Source organism: Trachemys scripta, chromosome 2 (assembly GCF_013100865.1).
Source record: "Trachemys scripta elegans isolate TJP31775 chromosome 2, CAS_Tse_1.0, whole genome shotgun sequence".
NCBI lineage: Eukaryota > Metazoa > Chordata > Testudines > Emydidae > Trachemys > Trachemys scripta.
This window is the reverse complement of record NC_048299.1, coordinates 236,699,772-236,721,601: the sequence shown is the minus strand read 5'-3', so window position 1 is coordinate 236,721,601 and position 21,830 is coordinate 236,699,772. Positions and strand designations below refer to the sequence as shown.

At 39.2% G+C, this 21,830-nt stretch overlaps 1 protein-coding gene across 1 annotated transcript in view; it reads right to left on the bottom strand.

The window, feature by feature from the left end:
* Nucleotides 1-1,807: 1,807 nt before the first annotated feature.
* CNBD1 (cyclic nucleotide binding domain containing 1) overlaps nt 1,808-21,830 on the bottom strand; it is a 291,357-nt gene continuing 271,334 nt past the window's right edge. The window contains exons 11-12 of the mRNA XM_034759583.1: nt 4,348-4,407; nt 1,808-1,957 (exon numbers count right to left, since the gene is read on the bottom strand). Coding sequence (XP_034615474.1) covers nt 1,808-1,957; nt 4,348-4,407 — 210 coding nt within the window. The remainder of the gene's footprint in view (nt 1,958-4,347; nt 4,408-21,830) is intronic.

Sequence of the window (21,830 nt, the reverse complement as noted above, 5' to 3'; positions counted from 1 at the left end):
GCATCAAATATTTTTCCAAATATAAACTAAATCAGGTAAAATGTCATGCAAACTATAAGCAGGGGAACCCCATTTCTTATTTTTTTCTGAAAGTTAATTTTAAAGGCCTCTGAGACTTTGATTACTGTAACTTCCATACTGAACAACTGCTGTACTGAAAAGCCATTCAGCTCATTGTCTCCCTCTCTATGGGCCAGATTCTGGCTGGTGCCTGCACAGGCAAGACAGAGGTGGCATGCACTTGTATACTCCTGCACAGTGCTGGCAAGAATCCTGCTGGGGACAGTAGTTCTTAATACTTGCTATCACCAATGTAGGTGCCGAGGCAGTTGCAGGCGATCACCTAGTTAGGTGTACCCTCATTAGGGATGTAACATCCACCACTCCAGCATTCAAACCCTGGGAACTGCCAGAAGGAACCCTCGCTAACTCAACCAGAATTTCTCCTGGAAGCCACAGTGGTAATGCAACCCCTCTGCATTTGTTTTCATTGTTGGGAGGAGAGGGTATTACTGTACCCCCTTTGCCATCATTTCAAAGTTTGCAGTTGTAGATCCCAGATGCACAGGCAGTATCCAGTCTAGCATCCCAATGCTGTCAGTATGCAGAACTACCACAGAGGCGGGAATGCTACTTTCAAACTATTAATTAGCTACTCATCGATCCAATGAATAATCAAAATTCCAGTTTTTGATTACAACAATACTACAAAGGCCAGGGAAAAACCCTCACTCATGCTGCAAGTTGTTCACAATCCACTGAATATAAATTATTCTTTTGGCATAAAGATTCAAAAGATCTATACATGAATCTTCATTTATAAAGTAGTGAGGGAAGTGTATTAAACAGTTGAGTCTGAGGCAAAAGTAAGGGTAGAATTAACATCTTTTGGGACTTCAAGGTTAGGGGTTTATGTTTGTGTTGCAGGGCTGGCCAAGCAATAGATTGGTTTTCAACTCCCCATCCCTTTCATCACCTTTTTTGAGGTTGATGGCTCTTTTTCCTATCCTGTATGCTTTCTGATGAAGTCATCCTATCTCAGGGGATCCCCTGATGGGCAGAAATGTCTCTTCTTGGGCACATTTCTACATCTGCGCTGGGTACTGGCACAAGTCTCTTCAAATATTGTATACACACTACACTGAGTTGCTCCTCATGGGATATTCCAGTGTTTGACAGAACAAAACTGAGTTATTCACTAGGATCGCAGGGAGAAAGGGAGGGACATGGAAGTCTCAGGAGGATAGAGGCATAGAAGTCAGTTGGAAGAAGTAAGGTGAGACTACAGAGAAGCTGTGGAATGGACAAAAATACCTTATGCTTAGAATATCACACAAAAGTCTGTGGCTCCAAAAGAGAGCTACAAATAGCACAATTCACTATCTGTACAACTATGTAAAAATGCGTTCTTCTATGCAGGGAACCATACTCTTTTTCTTTACTATTGATTTCAATAAGGAAAAACTAGGCTAATTAAATGTGCTTTGTTAGGAAGCCAGAATCCTCTTATTCCTGGAGTTTGTAATAACCTGTTAAAACTGTCCTCAGGGTAACTCAATGTTAAGAAAAAGATGTACTTGCTTGTTTTTATTTCTTCCATCACAAAAAGATTAAATAGGTCATAGTGCAGGAAACAGGCGGGCAGGGAGAAGGAAGGGTTGCCAAGCCAAAATAATTAACAGCTGCATGCTGGTCTACAGAAACAAACAGGGTGGGCGAAGGATTTAATCTAGGAAGGCTGCTGGAAGAGCTCAGAGAGAGAGGATTGATTAAATGACTGTTGGCTTACATTGAAGTCCCCCACCTCTCATACACTGCTGTCACTCAGACAACAATTCAATGATGCTTGTTCTGTCGATTTTTTCCCCCTCTTGGCCGGATGACTCCACTCATGTGTCCATTTCCCCAAACCAGGGATAATTCCATTGTGAAACAATATATCCTGCACCACCTTGTTCTGACAAGAGAAAAATAATGTATTAAAGAGAATGGAAAAGTAACTATACACAAGCTTAAAAGAGGGGATACCATTTAATATGTAGCCTCAACACAGAGCAAATTCTGATCTCCATTACAGCCAATTTACCTCATTAACTTCAGTGTATATGAAGCCTAGTGGCCTAATTCTCCTTTCACTTGCTCTGGTGTAAATTGGCAGTAACCCTTTTGAAACAGATCAAGATACACTGGTATAAAGCCAGTGAATGTGAGTGGAGCCCCTGGGACTTTTATTTGATTTCAATGAGTCTGTGCAGATGTAATTGAGTAGGGAATCTGGTCCAGAATCTATAGGTCTGTACTAGAGATCACAAAGAGTACATCTAAACAATTAAACATCTGTGGCTGGCCCGGGTCAGCTGATTCAGGCTAGCAGGACATGAGCTTCAGAGCTGTAAAATTGCTGTACAGACATTTGGGCTCAGGCTGGAAGCCGAGCCCTGGAACCCAGCTGTGAAGATCAGATCCAGACCTGAATTCTCCCTGTAAGTTTGGGAAGTTTGGAGCCATCTTTATGGTTTGTTGCTATTTACAAAGAACTAGAAAACTGATTGTTTCCATTTAATTAACAAAAACATCTCTAAGAGATATTTCCATATGGGACAAAGGCAGAAACATGAATATTCTGCTAAACATTGAAGTTTTTGTGGCACCTTAGAGACTAACAAATTTATTAGAGCAGAAGCTTTCGTGGGCTACAGGCCACTTCTTCTTAGTTAGTCTCGAAGGTGCCACAAGTACTCCTGTTCTTTTTGCGGATACAGACTAACACGGCTGCTACTCTGAAACCTGTCATATTGAAGTTTGTTTGCTGTTATTGTATCGGTATTTAATCAGAATGTTAAATAATGTATATGGTATGTACTGTAAATTCTGATTAGAAGTGAAACTCTGAAGTTTGGTGAATAATGAACACAGTTGTGTCCTTTCTTTCTGAGTCTTGTGGCAGGCAGCTAAAACATAGAATATTGGAAAAAAATACTATTTATTATTGGTATTTCTACAGCACCTATTGCTATGCTATCTAAACACTACCTAAACTTTCTCACTTTTTACTATTAAACTAATTTAGTTTTTTATAATGCAGCTGCATTTGATCTTCACATTACATGCAGGGAAAACTTTGTAGGATTGATTGTTAACAAGAAGGTTTAAAAAAAAAACAGAAGAAAATATAGCATTTTCAGTATCTCAAAAAGGCCTTACAGTCACCAGCAGGACATCTGTTAAAAATCTAGCACTGTCTTGATCACATAGGGACATCTGAATACTTTAATGCAGAGCAGTGATAACACCTGCTAACAGATTAAACACATTATGGCCTGGTCTATACTACCCGCCTGAATCGGCGGGTAGAAATCGACCTCTCGGGGATCGATTTATCGCGTCCCGTCGGGACGCGACAATCGATCCCCGAATCGGCGCTCTAACTCCACCAGCGGAGGTGGTAGTAAGCGCCGCCGACAAAAAGCGGCAGAAGTCGATTTTGCCGCCATCCTCACAACGGGGTAAGTCGGCTGTAATACGTCGAATTCAGCTACGCTATTCACGTAGCTGAATTTGCGTATCTTAAATCGACTCCCCGCTGTAGTGTAGATGTACCCTATGTAGTGTTTTTTCAATAATATATTGTACTGTACTGAAATTTCATTTATCTTCTCATTTAGCTGCAGCTTTTATCAAAAAACAAATGGTTTAGGGACAGGACTGGAGGAAAGCAAAAGCATCCTAGTGCGGTGAAGAGTAATGAGATCTGATGTTCATCTGCAAGTTGGAGAGGGTTGTAGGACATGGGTGACTGCATTTTGGCAACCACAAACTACAGCACAATAAGGATCCATGTAAATTTAACTGATTAAGCAGCTGACTAATTGCTGCATAAACAAAATTGGAGATTCTTTATCTTATTTCTATAGCTACCTAAACCACATCTGCATATCAGTACACAATTAGAAGAACATGAATATTCTTAAATTGATCACTGCATACTGTACTGATTGGGTTTTTTTAATTACCATGATTATTTGTATTATTACTTGGCAATGAATTGGTGCATTTTAAAAAGAAGTTTGTTTTTTAAATCCGAAGGATATTTCTCCCCAAATTATATTCACTTTAAAGTAGATCAAATTTTCTTCTAAGCAAGACAGTGCCCCTTTAATTCCAACACAACTGTAAAAAGATGCATCTGAAATGATTTAGTTCTTAAAATTTCTATTAATATTTTAATTATATTAAAATTGATTTTTCTAAGGCTTCATAAAACTACTCATTATACAGGCCATTTCACATGTATGGAAGGATGCTAAGTAAGAGCTCTCCAATGTTATAGTTTATATATTGTAGTACCTTGACACTCTGCCATTCTTTGTGTTTCTCTTTATTTATATATTCAAAGTTGATCTCATCCTGCATGAAAACAGAACAATGCTGATTAGTTAAGTTAATGTTTTTTCAATTATTTAGTCTTTTGTGGCCTATTTTCAATAACTACCTAATTTTATAATCCCCTCAAGCCTATATGATTTAATTTATATACTCCTACACAGAATACATCAGTGCAAACAATATGAAAATAAATATTCTTAGTTACAGAAACAGGAGTATTGAATAACTGTTCTCTAATAAGAATAAGAATGTTCCTCTCACAGGGAGACACAGGCTGACTCAAGAACCCCAGCTCATTAGGACAATTTTCCCCCACAACATTTTTTTTAAAATGCTGGTAACTACACACAGAACCCAGTTCAAGCAGCTGGAATCCTCTTCTCTTACTGCAGAAATCTAGGGGGGGACAGAACCTAAAAGTGTCCTCTACACAAAAAATGAGTCCCTTCAGTTTTGGGTTAGGCCAAACAGTCATCTAGCTAACTTGCCCCCAAATCCTTGTGCATAGTGATGACATCCTGATAGATTTGGGGCACTTTTTATTTATCTATTGCATGCATGCCCACAATACAATACGGAGACTGGCTCTGCTCTGGAGCCCTGAAAGAAATACTAACAGACAAAACAAATAATCAGTCTGACTTTGATGAGTAGGAACTGACAGAGGGGCTCACCACTTGTAGCAATGCCGGAATCTCAAGTCCGCATAACCTGAGGGGAAGTTCCCTGAGTGGTTTTATGGAGGAGATAGGCGGATAACATCACTGTAAAATAGACCTCGGAATGATCTCTGAGGTGCATACATCTCACAAACCTGCTGTCAGTTTCACTGGCTCATATGGCTAGTTGCTCCTTCAGGTAGCCAGTCTGGTGGTGTTTACAAAAACAATGACAAGGCTGTTTTCTGTAAAATTATCAGGCCCTGAAAAGGCGGAGCATTCCTGGTTAACAAGCAGACATGTTTACCTTGTTTATTTATTAAAAACGTAACTTGCATTGCTCATATTAATGCAGAGTAGGGTGGTGATCATAGTGGGTAGAGACAGTGTGAGGAGAGAGGGCATAAGAGTCAGTGATGGGGGGAGGATGGTCCTCAGGCAGTGAGGGTGAACTGTTTTGCAATCCCAGCAAAAATGATAAGGTTGGCCTGCCCAGAACCTTAGAACCTAGGCACTCCAAAATTGAGAAACACACAAATAGAGCCCAAGGAGCTTGCCAAAGGCTACAGGGAAAGAGTGTGAAAGTTAGGATTAGAATTCTGGAGTTCCTGGCTACAGGCCCATATGCAATCCAATATCTCTTATTCTAGAGTTAAGCTATTCTTAGTATACAGTTGAGTGTGAATATGTGGAAGTAACTCACATGAATGGTTTGCTGAAATTATAAAATTTGAGAGGAAAGGCTGAATGGCTCATGAAAGACAGAGCCTTGAGACTGAGCTCAGCCATCCCTTCACACTAATTCATGAAGGGCCAGAATGAGAACCCACTGAAGTCAATGAAAAAAGACTCCCATTGACTTCAGTAGTTTTTGGATCAGGCTCTATATGCAATTTAGAAGCATTTAAAAACCATTCAGGACCTAGTTCTAACCTTTACAAGAACAAGAGTTCTGCACTTGGACTGATGGCTATACAACCTGTAGTCCTTTGCATAAAATTACCATCAGTGTCTCCACATTACAAGGTGCATAAGGCAGAATATTTCTGCTCTTGCATTTCAGAAGATCTACAGTGGCAGATCTGACTATGGATGAGATTCCATCTCCACATATGTTGCTACCTAAACTAAAATGGTCCGTGATTAATCAACACTACCTTTCCTCTGGCATTAATAAAAAAAATTGATGAGTGGGGAATGTAGGGAGGGGAATATTACTTTCCACTGAAAATATTAATTTCCACTAAAAGTGCTGTTAAGAGAAAAATGAAAGAGTGCTTGGATCAATTAAATATCTGCAGTATTAATCACCAATGTTCCTAAGGGAACTACCAGAGAAAATAGAAGTGCCACTAGCAGTTATTTCTTAAAATTAAGAAAAACAGGTGAGGTGCCAGCAGACAGGAAGAAAGCAAGTATTGTGTCAGTCAAAAGGGTTTAATCGAGTAATTCTAAAGCATTTAGACTAATCCTATACAGTGTAAAACAGTGGAATAAATAAGGATATCAATATTAAGAAAGGAACAACAAATCTTCAACAGACAAATATGGTAAAAGTACTGGGGGATAGTGTCTCAGGAGACATCAATCAGTTTTGAAAACAGTAACTAAGATATGGGACATTATTATCACTATTTTTAAAAAGTGCTCAAAAACATGCTAGAATCTTTACAGAAACACTGGCTCTTTCTCCACAATGTTACATAGAATTTATGATGGTGTAACTCCACTGATTTATATTCTCTATGAGAATCAGGCCCATAGGATAAGACAGATCCCTAACCCATAGTGCTCACAATCTAAAGCCTTTACCTTGCACACAACTGTGCAAATACGGACTCTTACACCTATGACGAATCTCTTTGCCTTCAGTGGGACTCGTCATGGGTGTACAAGTGTCATCAGTCCATTTGTTTGCAGGAGTGAGAACAGAAAGACATGGGAAAGGTGGAAGGAAGCAGCACAATATTGTTTGTATTACTTTTTTCACCATCAGATATTCCTTTCTTTGATCCAAAACACACAGCCTATTTTCCTTCTGCTTATTTAACCTATGACAGCCTTACCTCATATACTCAATTTTATCCTTTGATTTTTCCATTAACAGTATTTTTTAAACTCAACCTCATTCCACCCCATCTTTCCCACACATTCCTCCTTCCAATCTATGTTGATTAGTTGTTTTAACCCTTTCCTATAGGCAATCCCTGCCTGACATAGTTTCCCTACTTTCCTTGACATGTCCCACAATATAACCCCTATCCACTCCTGACACCTCCCACCCAACTTTCAAAGTCTCTTCCCCACATTCAGGCTGGTGTTATTGATGCCAGAGGGAACTCAAGGCAGTGCACCCCTTATTAAGAAACCACTGTTGCCTTGTCCTGTATCCTGGGAGAGGTGTAGGTTTTGCTATGCTATGATTATGGTATAGCTCCAGCCTCACATGCTCAAGTTCAATGGGAAAGGTTGCTGCGATCCTGGTAACCCCAGTGCCCAAGGAGGCCTGCCTGTTTCACTCTCCCCATAGACGACAGCTGTGCACATACTCTTGAGGCTTACAAAGAGGGAGAATTGCTCAGCGACTTACAGTTGTAAACCACAGAGCAATGACTTGGAATTTTAAAAAGGCAAATTTAGATTAGACAACAGGGAAAAGGTTTTTAACAGTGTGGACAGTTAGACAATGGAATAAATTACTGATGGAAGTGCCCCAGGCCCCTTTATCAGCAGCGTTCCAGAATAGGCGAAATTAAACACACTTGAGAGTATAGCACACAAGAAAACCCTGCTGCGGAGGGGAAAGACTAGATAAAAACAAACAGATTAGTTTCAGCCCAAAGGTAATATTCGATGGTTCAGGCCTGCTCCTGCTGAAGTCATTGGGAGTTTTGCCAATGATGTGAATAGAAGCAGAACAGGGCCCCTAATTTTTATGTGTCTCTTTCACCTTTTTATTTTTCCACTGTGCCTCTTACTAGCCTACAATTTCAGATGAGCCATCCTGATTTTTTAACCTACCTGTCCCAGTACAATGTAGACCATCTCGCCAATTATGAATTGCATTGGCTATGAAAAGAATCAATGTTTGCTGAAATGCCATTATGAAAAGAGGTAATTCTAAATCACAATAACTCAATATAAAAACCAGAGATATCGCTTATGGAAATTTTATCTGCTTTAAATCTTGACAGATTTAGTATAACTATTGTGTAAGGAGCTTTTTAAAAATCAAATGAATGTGGTTTAGGGTTCACTATTAGATTGAATTGCCAGGATTTAGAACTTCAGAGTTGAAGTTCTTTGGGGGCAAGCATTCCATTTCGCTCTGTTAATTTTATGTTCTGACACCAGCTGCAAAGTGCCATTTACATCTGCAAACCCACTAAATCATAAAGGAGTAATCTTCAGCTCAAGCTATCCATCATTAGTAAATTGACTGATTGCAGGTGAGACAATATCCTCCCACTTAACAATCGTCAATTAGCCAATATGTCTATAGTTATTTGGTCAGTATCAATTGCTGGCACATATTATTTCCTTATTTACACTTCATTTTAAAATAAATGACAAACCCCTGTCAGTGTTACCCATGTCCTCCCTTCTTCCCTTTCCTCCTTTTGTTACAATTGGATTGAAAGATGTTTGGATCAAGGATTATGTCTTGCTAAATGTTTATACACCACGTAGCACAATAGGGTCTCAGTTCTGACTAGGGTCTCTCGGAGCTACTGCAATACCAATAATAATAGTAGCAGCCAGGACCAGCTCTAACTTTTTTGCCGCCCCAGGCAAAAAAGAAGTGTGCCGCCCCGCCATAACACCCCTCCTCCAGTGCCACGCCGCCGACCCCCCCCCCCCCCCCCCCCCCCCCGCCCCCCCCCCCAGCCTCCCCAACCCCCCGGACCCCCGGCCTGGGCCACCCAACCCCCCCCCCCCCCCCCGAGCGCCGCGCCGGGCTGCCCAAACCCCCGGAGTGTCAGGCCGGGCTGCCCAACCCCCCCAGCACCGCGCTGCCAAAGTCTCCGCCCCGCCCCCCCCAGAACCGCACCACTGAAACAAAACAAAAAAACCCTTCGAGCGCGGCCTCGCGAACAAAAACAAAAACACCGTGAGCGCCCCCCGCCACCCCAACATTGGCCGCCCCTTATAAGGTGCCGCCCCAAGTACGTGCTTGGTCGGCTGGTGCCTGGAGCCGGCCCTGGTAGCAGCATGAAATTCAAAAGGTTTAGTACACAATTCTGTCCTCTGATTGACTTCACTGGGGAGCTGAAGCTGAGCTTCTCAGCTCAGAATGAGACAGCTGATTTTTATTCAAATATAGCCAATTATAAATGTTCATTTGACCTACATTTCCCTAGAAACTCTTTTGACCCAACATCTCTCTCTCGAGGAACTATCTGATATTCTAGAAAGCTTGTTATATTTTTCCTTATCATATTGGTGTCCATTTGAAGCCCAAAATGAACATAGCCCAGTCATAAATGAATCCATGACATTCACTTATGCTACATCTTGATAATCAATTTCCCCTCTCCAGGATTAAAAGTAGCAAGACTTTCAAAATATTGTACAGCTCCCTAGCCAGAGAGATTCCTATTGGCTACACATCTAAAAAGGCTCAGACATGTACATTATTTCTTCCAATGTCTATGCTAACAGACACACACTGAATTGGATCCAAGTCCATCTAAGGAGAGAGGCATACATGGAATTCAGTGTTTTGCTAAATCAACCCACTCTTTAATGGGACTCCAGAATCATGATCATGGAAGACAGTTTGATCAGAAAATCCATGCATTTTAGGGGATGGCAGAATTGCAGAAGATTTATTTATGTGAGCAGGCTCCTGCCAGCCCATTACTCCCTTTCCGCAAACTCTGGAAATACACATTGTGTCTCTGAGCACAATTTAGTCTTATAAATGTTAACAACTGACATTTTACTTTTCCCTAATGTGATGTTGAGAAAATAAAAACTTCTACTTTCAGTAGTGTAGACAATAGTATTACCCCCAAGAAATACAACATTAAGTAAATATTAACTAGCTGCTAAATCTGATACTCCAGTGCCTGTATAATAATGTATGCACTATGGGGTGAAGTAATCTGAAAGGTGATCTTCATTTTTCCTCATTCGTCATACCCATACTGCACTAGTAAAGAGACTGTTATGTGTTGTAATTATGAGAGATCGATACCACCTACAGCTAATACTCTTCTTATTCAAAGAAATTCTAACCAACAGCATGGGTTCTAACTCCAGTCATTTTACTACAATACATAGTAATAAATACAACACTTAAGTATGCTTTAGATCCACCTAATTAACTCCTGATATAATTAACATATTCACATTTAATATTCTGCCCTCTCTGAAATACATACCATACTTCTGCTAAAAGAAAATCTGTAAATCCATTATATTGTTTACAGGTGTCAAAGTCGTAAGTATAGTTGTAAATTATTCAAAAGAGCAGTTTCTTATATTTAATCGTCATACTACATCAAACACCATGAATGCAATAAAGCCATTACAAAGTCCACATGCATTTAATGTCTTGTCACATAACAGAACCTTTAGTCCAGAGAGGCACCCTTCATGTCCATAACAACTTGGCACCCCTTAATTTGCAGGGGAATTCCTTAAGCGTAAAACAAACTTAAGAGTTGAATCTGTCCATCAAGAGAATCAGAAACATAGATTTCCTAATCCTGATGTAAGTGTGTGAGGAACAGCAGCCAGTATTTTTCCATATGATTAATTATATGTGCAAGGGCATTCCTATTCCATGCTCTTAAGTGCCTCAGGAAACCTAGGAGAGGGGTTGTTGTTTTGTTTTTTTAAAACATACCTCATACAATGAAAGCTGACTGGAAGTCTGGATATTAACGTTACAGAATGTAGCTGTGTACAATTTATTTTACTTTTCTAGCATCCAACTATGTCTTGTACACTGTATTGTACCTTGTTGTCAGACTTAAACCTTTTGGAGAATATTAACATTTAACTTGGTCTGTAAAGTCTACCTATGTTTTGCGGGATAGAACTGGGCTGTTGCATGACAGTTTGCTTAGTAGTTCTATAAGAAACTGTATAACAAATGATTTCCAGGGCTTTTCTTCTAGGTCAGCAGTTTGCAAACAGTCTTTCAAATTCAATTAAAATGCTTTATTTCCCCACTGGCCTAAGGATAATAAATGGAAGAACATCTGTACTTAATATTTCTCTCCTATAGAAATTCTTCGTATTACATACAAGCAAACTGAGGTGCATTGTCAGTGACTAGTTATTTCCGATTTCATTAAGACTGAAGGTTGTTAACAGGAACTTGATTCCTGTTGTGAAAGTAATGTTAAGGCTAATTTTGGCTAGTTGCAGAAATAATTAGTAAATAGATCAGCATAGCAGTTTGTTCTGCTGTTGTTTCAAAATGCCCCACTGTATCAATTCAATATTTTGCCATTAAGAATCAGGTGAGGGAACTGGCTGTGACAGCACTGTGTGTTAGAGCTATTTTAATATACATACAGTGCCTGACCTGAAGCGTGTTGAAGTCAGTGGAAAACTCCAATGACTTTCAATGGCCATTACATCAGGTCCCTGGGAAGTAACATGATTTTAGACCACTCAATTAGTGAGTCCATTCTTGGCCACCAACAGAGACCTGTAAGCTTTGATTTGACTTGAATAAATCTATGATAGTTTCATGAACAAGCTGAGAAAACCTGAGCTGAAACTTAAAGGAACAATCATAGAATTGGCCTAATTCTGACCTCACTTAGACAAGATTTACACTGGTGTAACTTTATTGACTTCAGTCAAGTTGTTTTTGATTTATATCAGTGAGATTAGAGGCCCAATTCATTCTCTCAGTGGCACAACTTGAAAGATGGGGAATTAAATCTCAGTAAGGATCCTCTTGTGAAGATCCTTCAACGTAATCCCATCAGGCACCTGTCCTAGCTAGTTTTTCGAGCTCCTGGTGGTACAGCAAAGTACCCCTGGGGCATGCTCAGATGGAAAAAAATACCACATTAAATCTATAGAGGATCCACAACTGTTGAATAAATTGTAACATCATGATGTAAATATCAGAAAAAAAATCTGCTAGAGATTGCTGCAAAGTGGTCTAAATCAGGATTTTATGCCTCTTTTTTATTCTCTGGTCATATGATCTCAGAAAATGTATCTGATTAATATAGCACATGGAAAGATTCAATTTCAAACTACATTTAACTTAACATTCAAACAGAGCTCTGAATTTTTTTCATTCTATGCTGGTGTCCTTCACTACACTAGAGTGTAAATCCAAACTGGCTTTGCAAAAATCAATGACATGACCTTCTGGAAAACATTTGGTGATGATACAAGTGTAGAAGACATGCAGCAAAACCAAAATGAGACCCCCATGGGTTATGCAGCTTGAAAGATACTAGCTATTTTAGTATTATACCAAAGGTTATGATTTTGCAATGAGTATTTTAATTAAAAGTCATGGACAGGATGTGGGAAATAAACAATAAAACATGGATTTATTGAGAAGTCTGAGACCTGCTGTCCAGGGCTGAATTATTGGGATTTTCAAGAAGTCATGGAGGTCTTATAAAATCATGGAATTTGTGACCTCTGTGACAGATTCATAACTTTAATTTTATACCTGATTATGTGTGCCCTGCAAGTCAAAGGTAGTGAATAGCGTATTGCTTCATGGCTCCAAGTAGACTTCCTCAGCAACTGCTCATGTGTTGCTGTCATTCACAGCTTCCTTAGAAGGCTCATGTTGATCCACAAATATATACAAAATATCAGCTTTCTCTTGGAAACATCAACTGAAGGCATCCCTTCTGAAAGGTCTCACCATTCTTTTCATACTGCTATTATACACTCTCTTTTACAGTTCCATGGATGCAGTTTCCTCACAGACAAAAGGAAATGTCTGTGTTTCTGTTTTATGAGGCAACATCTCTTTTGAGTTTTACTTTGCATGCAAATGCAACTGCACTGTTCAGTGTATCACTCAGTGTAGTCTGTCACCATGGAGACAGGGGCTTAAAAAGCAGGGTCATTCTGAGAAAGTGTGGAAGAATTGCATCCATTTACACATTGTAAGTTTAAAGTAGTAAAAGGTCTATTCCAAGAACTGGGATGATATTTTACAATACAGAACTCCACAATTATATTACCAGTGTTATGTGTCATCAGTGCATTAAGGCAACCAAGCACAGGGCTTGGTTTCCTCAAATAAGTTACCAGACTTAGTTTAGGACCTGTGAGCCGAGCACTGAAAACACTGGAGGCCAGTAGAGTCAGTCAGAACTGACACAGCTGAATTAATATATCATCTGCTCACTGGAGTGTAGCTTTCCTCCATGAGTGGAAATATCCATATGGCAAAGAAGTTTATATGAACAAGTTTAGCTAAACTGCAATTATCTACTTTAAGGACAGTAACTTAATATTCCGGTTTTATGGAATAAGAATAGTGGAATATATTACCTACATGATCTACCTTCCCTAAATGTCTACATTGTGTATCCTAGGCCAGATTCTATACCATTGAAGTCAATAGTACAACTCCCATACAAGTCAATGAGGACAAAATTGGACCCCTTTTGTAAGGTAGCCTGTGTAGTTGGCTGCATAGAGCCAAAGAATGAAAACATGACTTTTTTTTCTCAATGTATTGGGTAATGCTGAGATCCATGGATCTTCCTAGATGTAAGAACTATGTTCCATTTACCACTATGTTGTCTGACATGCTTGTCTAGTGATTGCACAACTAATTAATTAAATGTTTGAACATGGTCTATAATCCCTAGAGCAATTATCTTAGCCTCTGCCATAAACAGATTCCATTTGATCAGCAAGAAGCTCAGCTTTCTGTAAAGTTGGTTTTGATGGCAGAAGAAATCATTTATATACGCATGACATGCCTGTTTCCTTTACCATCTGAAGGTGTATTATCTCACTGGACATAATACTTTACACATAAGTTCCCATAAATATATTAGTAGATATCTAAGTACGCTGGCAAAATGAGGATGTGTCTACTACCACTTGTACTTTCACCATAAGTTGGTTAAAGCTGAAACCACAATTGCATACCCAGTTATTAAGAAGGAAAAATGCATAAAATATGTATGTTGCCTTCAATATCAATACAGTCTTATCAAAGCAGGTGTCCTGCATATCCCCATTACTATTAAAGGTATAGATTTCAAGCATATCTAACTAATGTTTAAAGGGTAGCACAGGTTCACCAGCCTCAGGAAGAAATGCAGAAGGATGTATAAGAGATATAGGGTGAAATGTTTAAAAGTCCCTAAGTAACTTAGGCTCTTAAGTCCCATTGACTTTCAGTGGATATTAGGCTCCTAAAGGCCAGATTTTAAAGAGATTTAGGTGCCTATCTGCATCTTTAGGTGCATAGATACCTTTGAAAATCTATCTCTGAGGGCCTTGCTGCCATAGATGTCACCTCCCTATACACCAAAACCCCTTACAATGACAGCATCACTGTCTGCCTCAAACATCTACAAGACAATGGACAACACAAAGATATCCACCCCAAACATTGCCATACTCATCCATTTCCTCCTCACCTATAACATTCAATACCAAATACTTTGCCCAAACCATGGGAACAACCATGGGTATAGGATGGCTCCCCATTATGTCAACCTCTTCATGGACCACCTTGAGGAAGAATTTCTGGACAAATGTACCATGAAACCAATGAAATACTTGAGATATATCTATGACATTTTCATCGTCTGGACAGATGACCTAAACTCCTTCACAGATTTTTCACCACAACTTCAACAAATAACTCCCATCCATCCAACTCTCTCTAGAATGCTCCCACACCAGCATCAACTTCATGGACACCATGATCCGCTTCAACAATGGACCCCTGAAGACCAGTATATACAAGAAATCCACAGATTACCACTGTGACTGGGGTCTTTGCAGGGAGCCAGCTGTGGTCACTCAATTAGGGTGAACTGCAAAGAATGGGGTAGCCAAACCCCCAAAACTGGTGGACATTCCAATACTTAAATGCACCAAGCCAGCATAAAACAGCTTCTTTATTACTTTACTGGTTACTCGGAAGTCCAAACAACACAGTTCCCTTAAAGTGATCCAACCTCAGGCCTCCATCCAGTTACCCACATCAAATATGATGATTTCAGTAAATCTTATTTCATCATTTAAAAGAAAAGGTTCTACCAATCCCTACAGAAAGTGCCTGTATCACAGCAGTTTCTATAGGTGGGCTGCAGTGTAACTCTTAAAAATGTATCTTACATTCAAATACCGGTATTAACATTTTAAAAGTAGCCTACCCACTCTGCCTCATGGGCTGGTCTACACACATAAATTACAGTGATTTGACTGAGCTGGTTTCAAAATTGATCTATTTGAATCAGTACCAACCTCTGTGGACACTCTTACAACAGTTAAGGTGGTTAAAATCAATTTAGTTTAAATTTGATTTATCATATTAAAATAAATCTATTTAAAGGTGCAATTTTTTAACTGTGAGGGTAATTAACTGTTAGAACAACTTACTAAGGGTTGTGGTAGTTTTTCCATCATTAAATCAAGATTGTCTGTCTTTCGAAAAGATACGCTCTGGTTCAAATAGGAGTTAATTCAGGGAAGTGCTACGGCCTGTGTTATGCAGGATCAGACACATTACCTCCCAGGTTAATGAATGTTTCAGATCTTACCCAAATACACGCTACAGCCTGTTCTTATTAATTAAAATCTAAAGGTTTATTTATAGAAAGAAAGAAAGAAAGAAAGAAAGAAAGAAAGAAAGAAAGAAAGAAAGAAAGAAAGAAAGAAAGAAAGAAAGAAAGAAAGAAAGAAAGAAAGAAAGAAAGAAAGAAAGAAAGAAAGAAAGAAAGAAAGAAAGAAAGAAAGAAAGAAAGAAAGAAAGAAAGAAAGAAAGAAAGAAAGAAAGAAAGAAAGAAAAAGATAAAATTGGTTAAAGGAATCGATTACATACAGTAATGGCAAAGTTCTTGGCTCAGGCTTGTAGCAGTGATGGAATAAACTGTGGCTTAAGTCAAGTCTCTGGAGTACATCCACAGCCTGGATGGATCATTCAGTCCATTGTTCAGAGCTTCAGTTTGTAGCAAAGTTCCTCCAGAGGTAAGAAACAGGATTGAAGACCAAATGGAGAAGATGCAGCTGCCTTTTATAGGCCTTGGCTACATTGGCAGTGTACAGCGCTGCAACTTGCTGTGCTCAGGGGTGTGAAAAACCACCCTCCCCTGAGCGCAGCGAGTGCAGCGCTGTAAAGCGCCAGTGTAATCAGAGCCTGCAGCGCTGCACGCTCCCTCGCAGAGCTGCAAGCTACTCCCCTCAGAGAGGTGGAGTACATACAGCGCTGTGAAGTCCTGAGTGTAGCCAAGGCCAGAGTCTCTTGCCATGCGGCCAGTGCTTCCTTTGTTTCAAACACAAGCTGCTCAGCACATGGCTTGGAAGCTTAGAGTTCTCTCCATAGGCATTTCCCTGCATGCCTTGCTGAGTCATAAGGGGTACCTGCCTTCTCTCAATGGGTCAGTTGTATAGCTGATGGTCCTTAATGGGCCATCAAACAGGCTAGGCAGTGCTGATGCCAAACTGTCTGGGGGTGTCACCCAGAAGCATAGCACAAGTTTGAAATACAGACAAACATATCTATAACTCATAATACAAAGGTGATACAAACATATAAACAAGATTATAATATCTGGCAAATTATGACATTATTGCAGATATCTTACATGGCATATCTGGCTGATTACTTCATGGGCATTACCCAGGAGCAAACATTTGAAATCCAGGTATAGAGCCAATATTATAACTTTAAATACAAAAATGATACATGCATACAGATTACATAATCATAACCAGCAAAGCATAGCCTTTTCATAGACATCTTACTCGACAACCTTTGTACAATATTTGCTGCAAATATATAACAGTGGTTGCAACAATGATCTATCTGGTCATATTTTAATCAGATAACGTCACAACCACACATACCTTTACACCCCAAACAAACCAAGACATCTGTTATCTACAGCCAGGCCCTCAGATACTACAGAATATGCTCCAAGGAGAAAGTCCAGGATATACACCTTACCATGCTTAAAAGCGTCTTCACCAAACAAGGACATTCCACTAGAGAAGTAAATTGCACCACTGAACAGGCCACCCAAATACCCCAAAAGAACCTGCTTCAATACAGAAAAACAACTCTCTGACTGCACACCTCTATTTGTCACTTACCACCCTACATTGGAACCCATACATGATATCATTAAACAATTACAACTCATACTTGATGGAGACCACATCCTGAAAGAAATCCTTCCCAAACCCCCTCTTCTGGCCTTCAAACAACCCCCCCAACCTCATCATCAGAAGCAAGCTCCTCACAGACCAGGACCCCCCACAACTGAAAGCGGCACCAGACCCTGCTAGAACAACAGAAGCAAAACCTGCAGACATATCTCCACTACTACAATGATCAACACACCCCAGAACCCTCTTTTCAAGATCCATGAGTCCTACACATGCCTATCACAACATGTGGTGTACCTCATCCAGTGCAATTAAATGTCCCAACAACAACTATGTGGGTGAAACTAGACAATCCCTAACATCTCGAATGAACTCTCACAGAAAAATGACAAAAAGACAAAAACACCATATCACCCATGCGTGAATACTTTTCACAGACTGATCACTATATCTGGTGTCTCAATTTTCATCCTCAAAGGAAACCTGCACAACACCTTCAAAAGACAAGCCTGGGATCTTAGATTTACAACTTTGTTAGACACTAAAAATCATGGTTCTAATAAAGACACCATATTTATGGATTATAATAATAATCTGTAACTCACTAACCCCCTCCCCCCCACACACTTTTGTCTTATGACTGTAGGGGTGTTAATGGGGCACTTCACCTTTAATGGTCCCTTCGAATATGTGCTAACTACTTATGCTAAACTATCTGTTCAATCTTTTGTTTAGCTGTGAGGCTCTCAATGCCTTTCCTAGACCTAAAGAAGAGCTTTGTGTAAGCTCGAAAGTTTGTCTCTCTCACCAATGGAAGTTGGGCCAATAAAAATTATTACCTTACCCACCTTGTCTCCCTAGGGGCCTAAGTCACTTTTAAAAATTGGATTTAGCCTCCTAAATCACGTAGATACTTTTGAAATTTTTGCCCACAATGTCCTGCTTCATCACCTAAATGTTAAACACTGTCATCATTAATTGCTATCATTAGCTTTTAAAAAATAACTGTAGCAATCTCATCTACAACTGTTGGTAAAATTTGACCATTATATACTATAGTCAGAGAGAGTATGAACACCATAGAACTAGCAGTGTTACTTAGAAAAGTCTATATTGCTGGTCAGAATTTCCTAACATTGTATAGGCCCAATTCTGACACTTATTCATATTTTATAGTGTCTTGGTCAGCAAAGAGCCATGTTGCAATCTACTGGGATAGTTAAGAATGTAAAGTATTATTCTACGTAAGATTTGCAACATCTGGAAATATCAATCTAAAGAAACAAAGGGACATCCTTTCTTATGTTCTCCTTTCTTGTGTTGAGTAGCACCTTACTCCACGAGCAGGTTGAGTGAAATTAATGAGAACAGTAGTTGAGTAAGGTGATATTGAACATGAAGAAACATACCAGAATCTGGTCCAAAGTAAAATAAGCTATGAACATGTGAGTATAGTGACACTTACTATCATCTAGCTACCACCACAGCTAACTCATATCATTCACCACAGAGACAGTCATTCTCAAGTTGCAGGAGTTCCAAATGATCATTCAAATGAGCCTGATGGCTAATGGTGAATATGAGACATTACCAGGGATGGTTATTATTGTTATACTTATTTATCTATGCTGTAGATTTTACATAGTTTTTAGTTGGCAATTGAGACAAAATAAATAATATAAACGCCTGCAAAAAACTTAAATATGGATGGAAAAACATTTAGAAGTCAATCCTTGGTTTAGATTTGTGACTGCCAAATAGGCCATTTTTCACAATTTGTTCCCAGCTGTGCAATGATCTTCAACTTATAAATAAGGCCATTTTTGGCAGATCAATGACATATGGAAAACAGTAGTCTCCATCAAAACAGTCCAGGTTTGTGGGAAAGTAATTATTCTTAATATGGAAAAGAACAAGAAGTGAAATCACTGAGACAAAGAAGCATTAATAAGTCAATTTTCTACAGCTTCACAGATGAGGGGAAAATATAACTTGGCTCAGTAGAACATCATCATAACTAGCCGTGGCGTGGGACAGATATGAACTTATTCCTCTAACTTGAAACTCCCACAAGTGTTGTCATTATTCTAAAGATAATGAGTGTTCAACCCCCTATCCCATGGAAATACTACAGTATTTTGGTACCATTGTTGTCTCTAGAGTTTGGAAAGATTTGTTTTGAATTGTTGTCAAATGGGAACAGTAAATGTTTACTGCTTTCTAGTTACAGTACAATATTTTATTTTATATTTCTTCAAATTTTTTTCTCCCAAAATGTTGAATTCAACAAGCACTAATATTTTTTTTAACCTTTATTAAAGATTTTTCAGATTAAGATTAGAAGACTGCAAAATATTGATTCCACACTCATGAAAGTTACTAGAACTATATTTAACACTAATAAAGTTTATTTTTATGAATGTACACAGCTATGTGGGAAAATATTAACATTTTCATACAATACAGTAAAGCACTGTACTACGCTCACAATACTATATTTAGTTGACAATCAAAAGAATGGAAGTTTTGTATCAAGGATATAGTGTTTTTTAATAATTTCAGATCAAAGTGTTGCCACAATTAAATTTGTATTCTTGGGCCCTGATCCTTCAAAGGGATCTAGAAGTGTGGACTTTCACAACTGCATGGAGTCCTGCTGAGTTTAACTGGACACTGCATAGGGGTAAACTCTTCCCGTATCGATCTCTTGCCAGGATTGGGGTGTTGGAAAGGAAACTTGATTTTATTGGATAGCATCATGCAAAGTTGATCACAGATGCTTACAGTGGTTTTCTAGAGACTTTTTCCTTACAGAAAGGGAAAAAGGATGAAATCCAATATGGAAAATACAGTATCAGCATTGTTTTCTTTTTGCCTACCTCTTTGAAGAGATCTTACAGAACTGTCAGCAGACACTAAATAACAAAGCCTGATAAGTTCCAGAACAAACAAGGATGTGTATATGACAGGAAGCACAGGCTGAATCAATTCAATTACACTCACAAAATGTCCACAAAGTACATTTTTAATATGAAGGATCAAATTAAAATCAAGACAAATATATTAAAAAAAAAGTTTGAAAAGAGACTGAATTAAAGCATCTTACAACAGCGTGTTCTTTTAGTTTAAAAATGTTTGATGATTTGCCATGCAAAAGTCCCAAAGGGTACGTCTACACTTACCTCCGGGTCCGGCGGCAGGCAATCGATGTTCTGGGATCGATCCCGGAAGTGCTCGCCGTCGAGGCTGGTACTCCAACTCGGCGAGAGGAGTACGCAGCATTGACGGGGGAGCCTCCCTGCTGCGTCTGGACCCGCGGTAAGTTCGGACTAAGGTACTTCGAATTCAGCTACGTTATTAACGTAGCTGAATTTGCGTACCTTAGTCCGAAGTGGGGGGTTAGTGTGGACCAGGCCAAAGAAGCAACAATTATTGGAAGTAAGTTTCTAATTACAGAGTGGTGTATGGATCCCTTTTACTGTTGATTTCCAATGTGTTTCAAGGCTAGATTTCACCACAGCAGTCTTATCATCGTCCCCCCCCTCTCCTCCCCAGCACATTTCTAAATCCATTGTTACAGAATTTTGTTTATACAAGATAGTATAATTATTACCACTCATCACCATTGTAATGTGTATGGGAGTGGGAACAGCTGACCCCTCAAGTCTTAAATATTTTATATTAAAAAAATTGATCAACTGGAGTTTTCAGTTCATAGAGGAACTGGTTGCTCCTCAGATTGAAAAAAGTGATTTCTCCTGTTAACAGCTCCCGTGGGGAAACCACTGGGGCTTCTCTGTAGAAGGGGACGGGGTGCATGTTAGTGGACTGGGTTACAGGACCAGGTTCACAGTCTGCAGCTCCTGGCATCACGTCACATTATCCTGAAGACATTTGAAGAAATTGCCTAAGTCAGTTTGAGTGTTTAAAGCTCCTAATCAAGATTATTATATTGGAAACATAAGGCTATTAAAAGTTGTGGGGTCAAAGGACAAGTAAAGACCTCAACCATCCACACAAGGCAAAATGCTTTCCTTTTTAAACACAGAAAGTGCCTGTATCACAGCAGTTTCTATAGGTGGGCTGCAGTGTAACTCTTAAAAATGTATCTTACATTCAAATACCGGTATTAACACTTTAAAAGTACCCTACCCACTCTGCCTCATGGGCTGGTCTACACACATAAATTACAGTGATTTGACTGAGCTGGTTTCAAAATTGATCTATCTGAATCAGTACCAACCTCTGTGGACACTCTTACAACAGTTAAGATGGTTAAAATCAATTTAGTTTAAATTTGATTTATCATATTAAAATAAATCTATTTAAAGGTGCAATTTTTTAACTGTGAGGGTAATTAACTGTTAGAACAACTTACTAAGGGTTGTGGTAGTTTTTCCATCACTAAACTATTTAAATCCCCTGTATGTCTCCAGAGTAGTGCAGGAGCTGGGTCTCTCTCTGTATATATATATATATTTG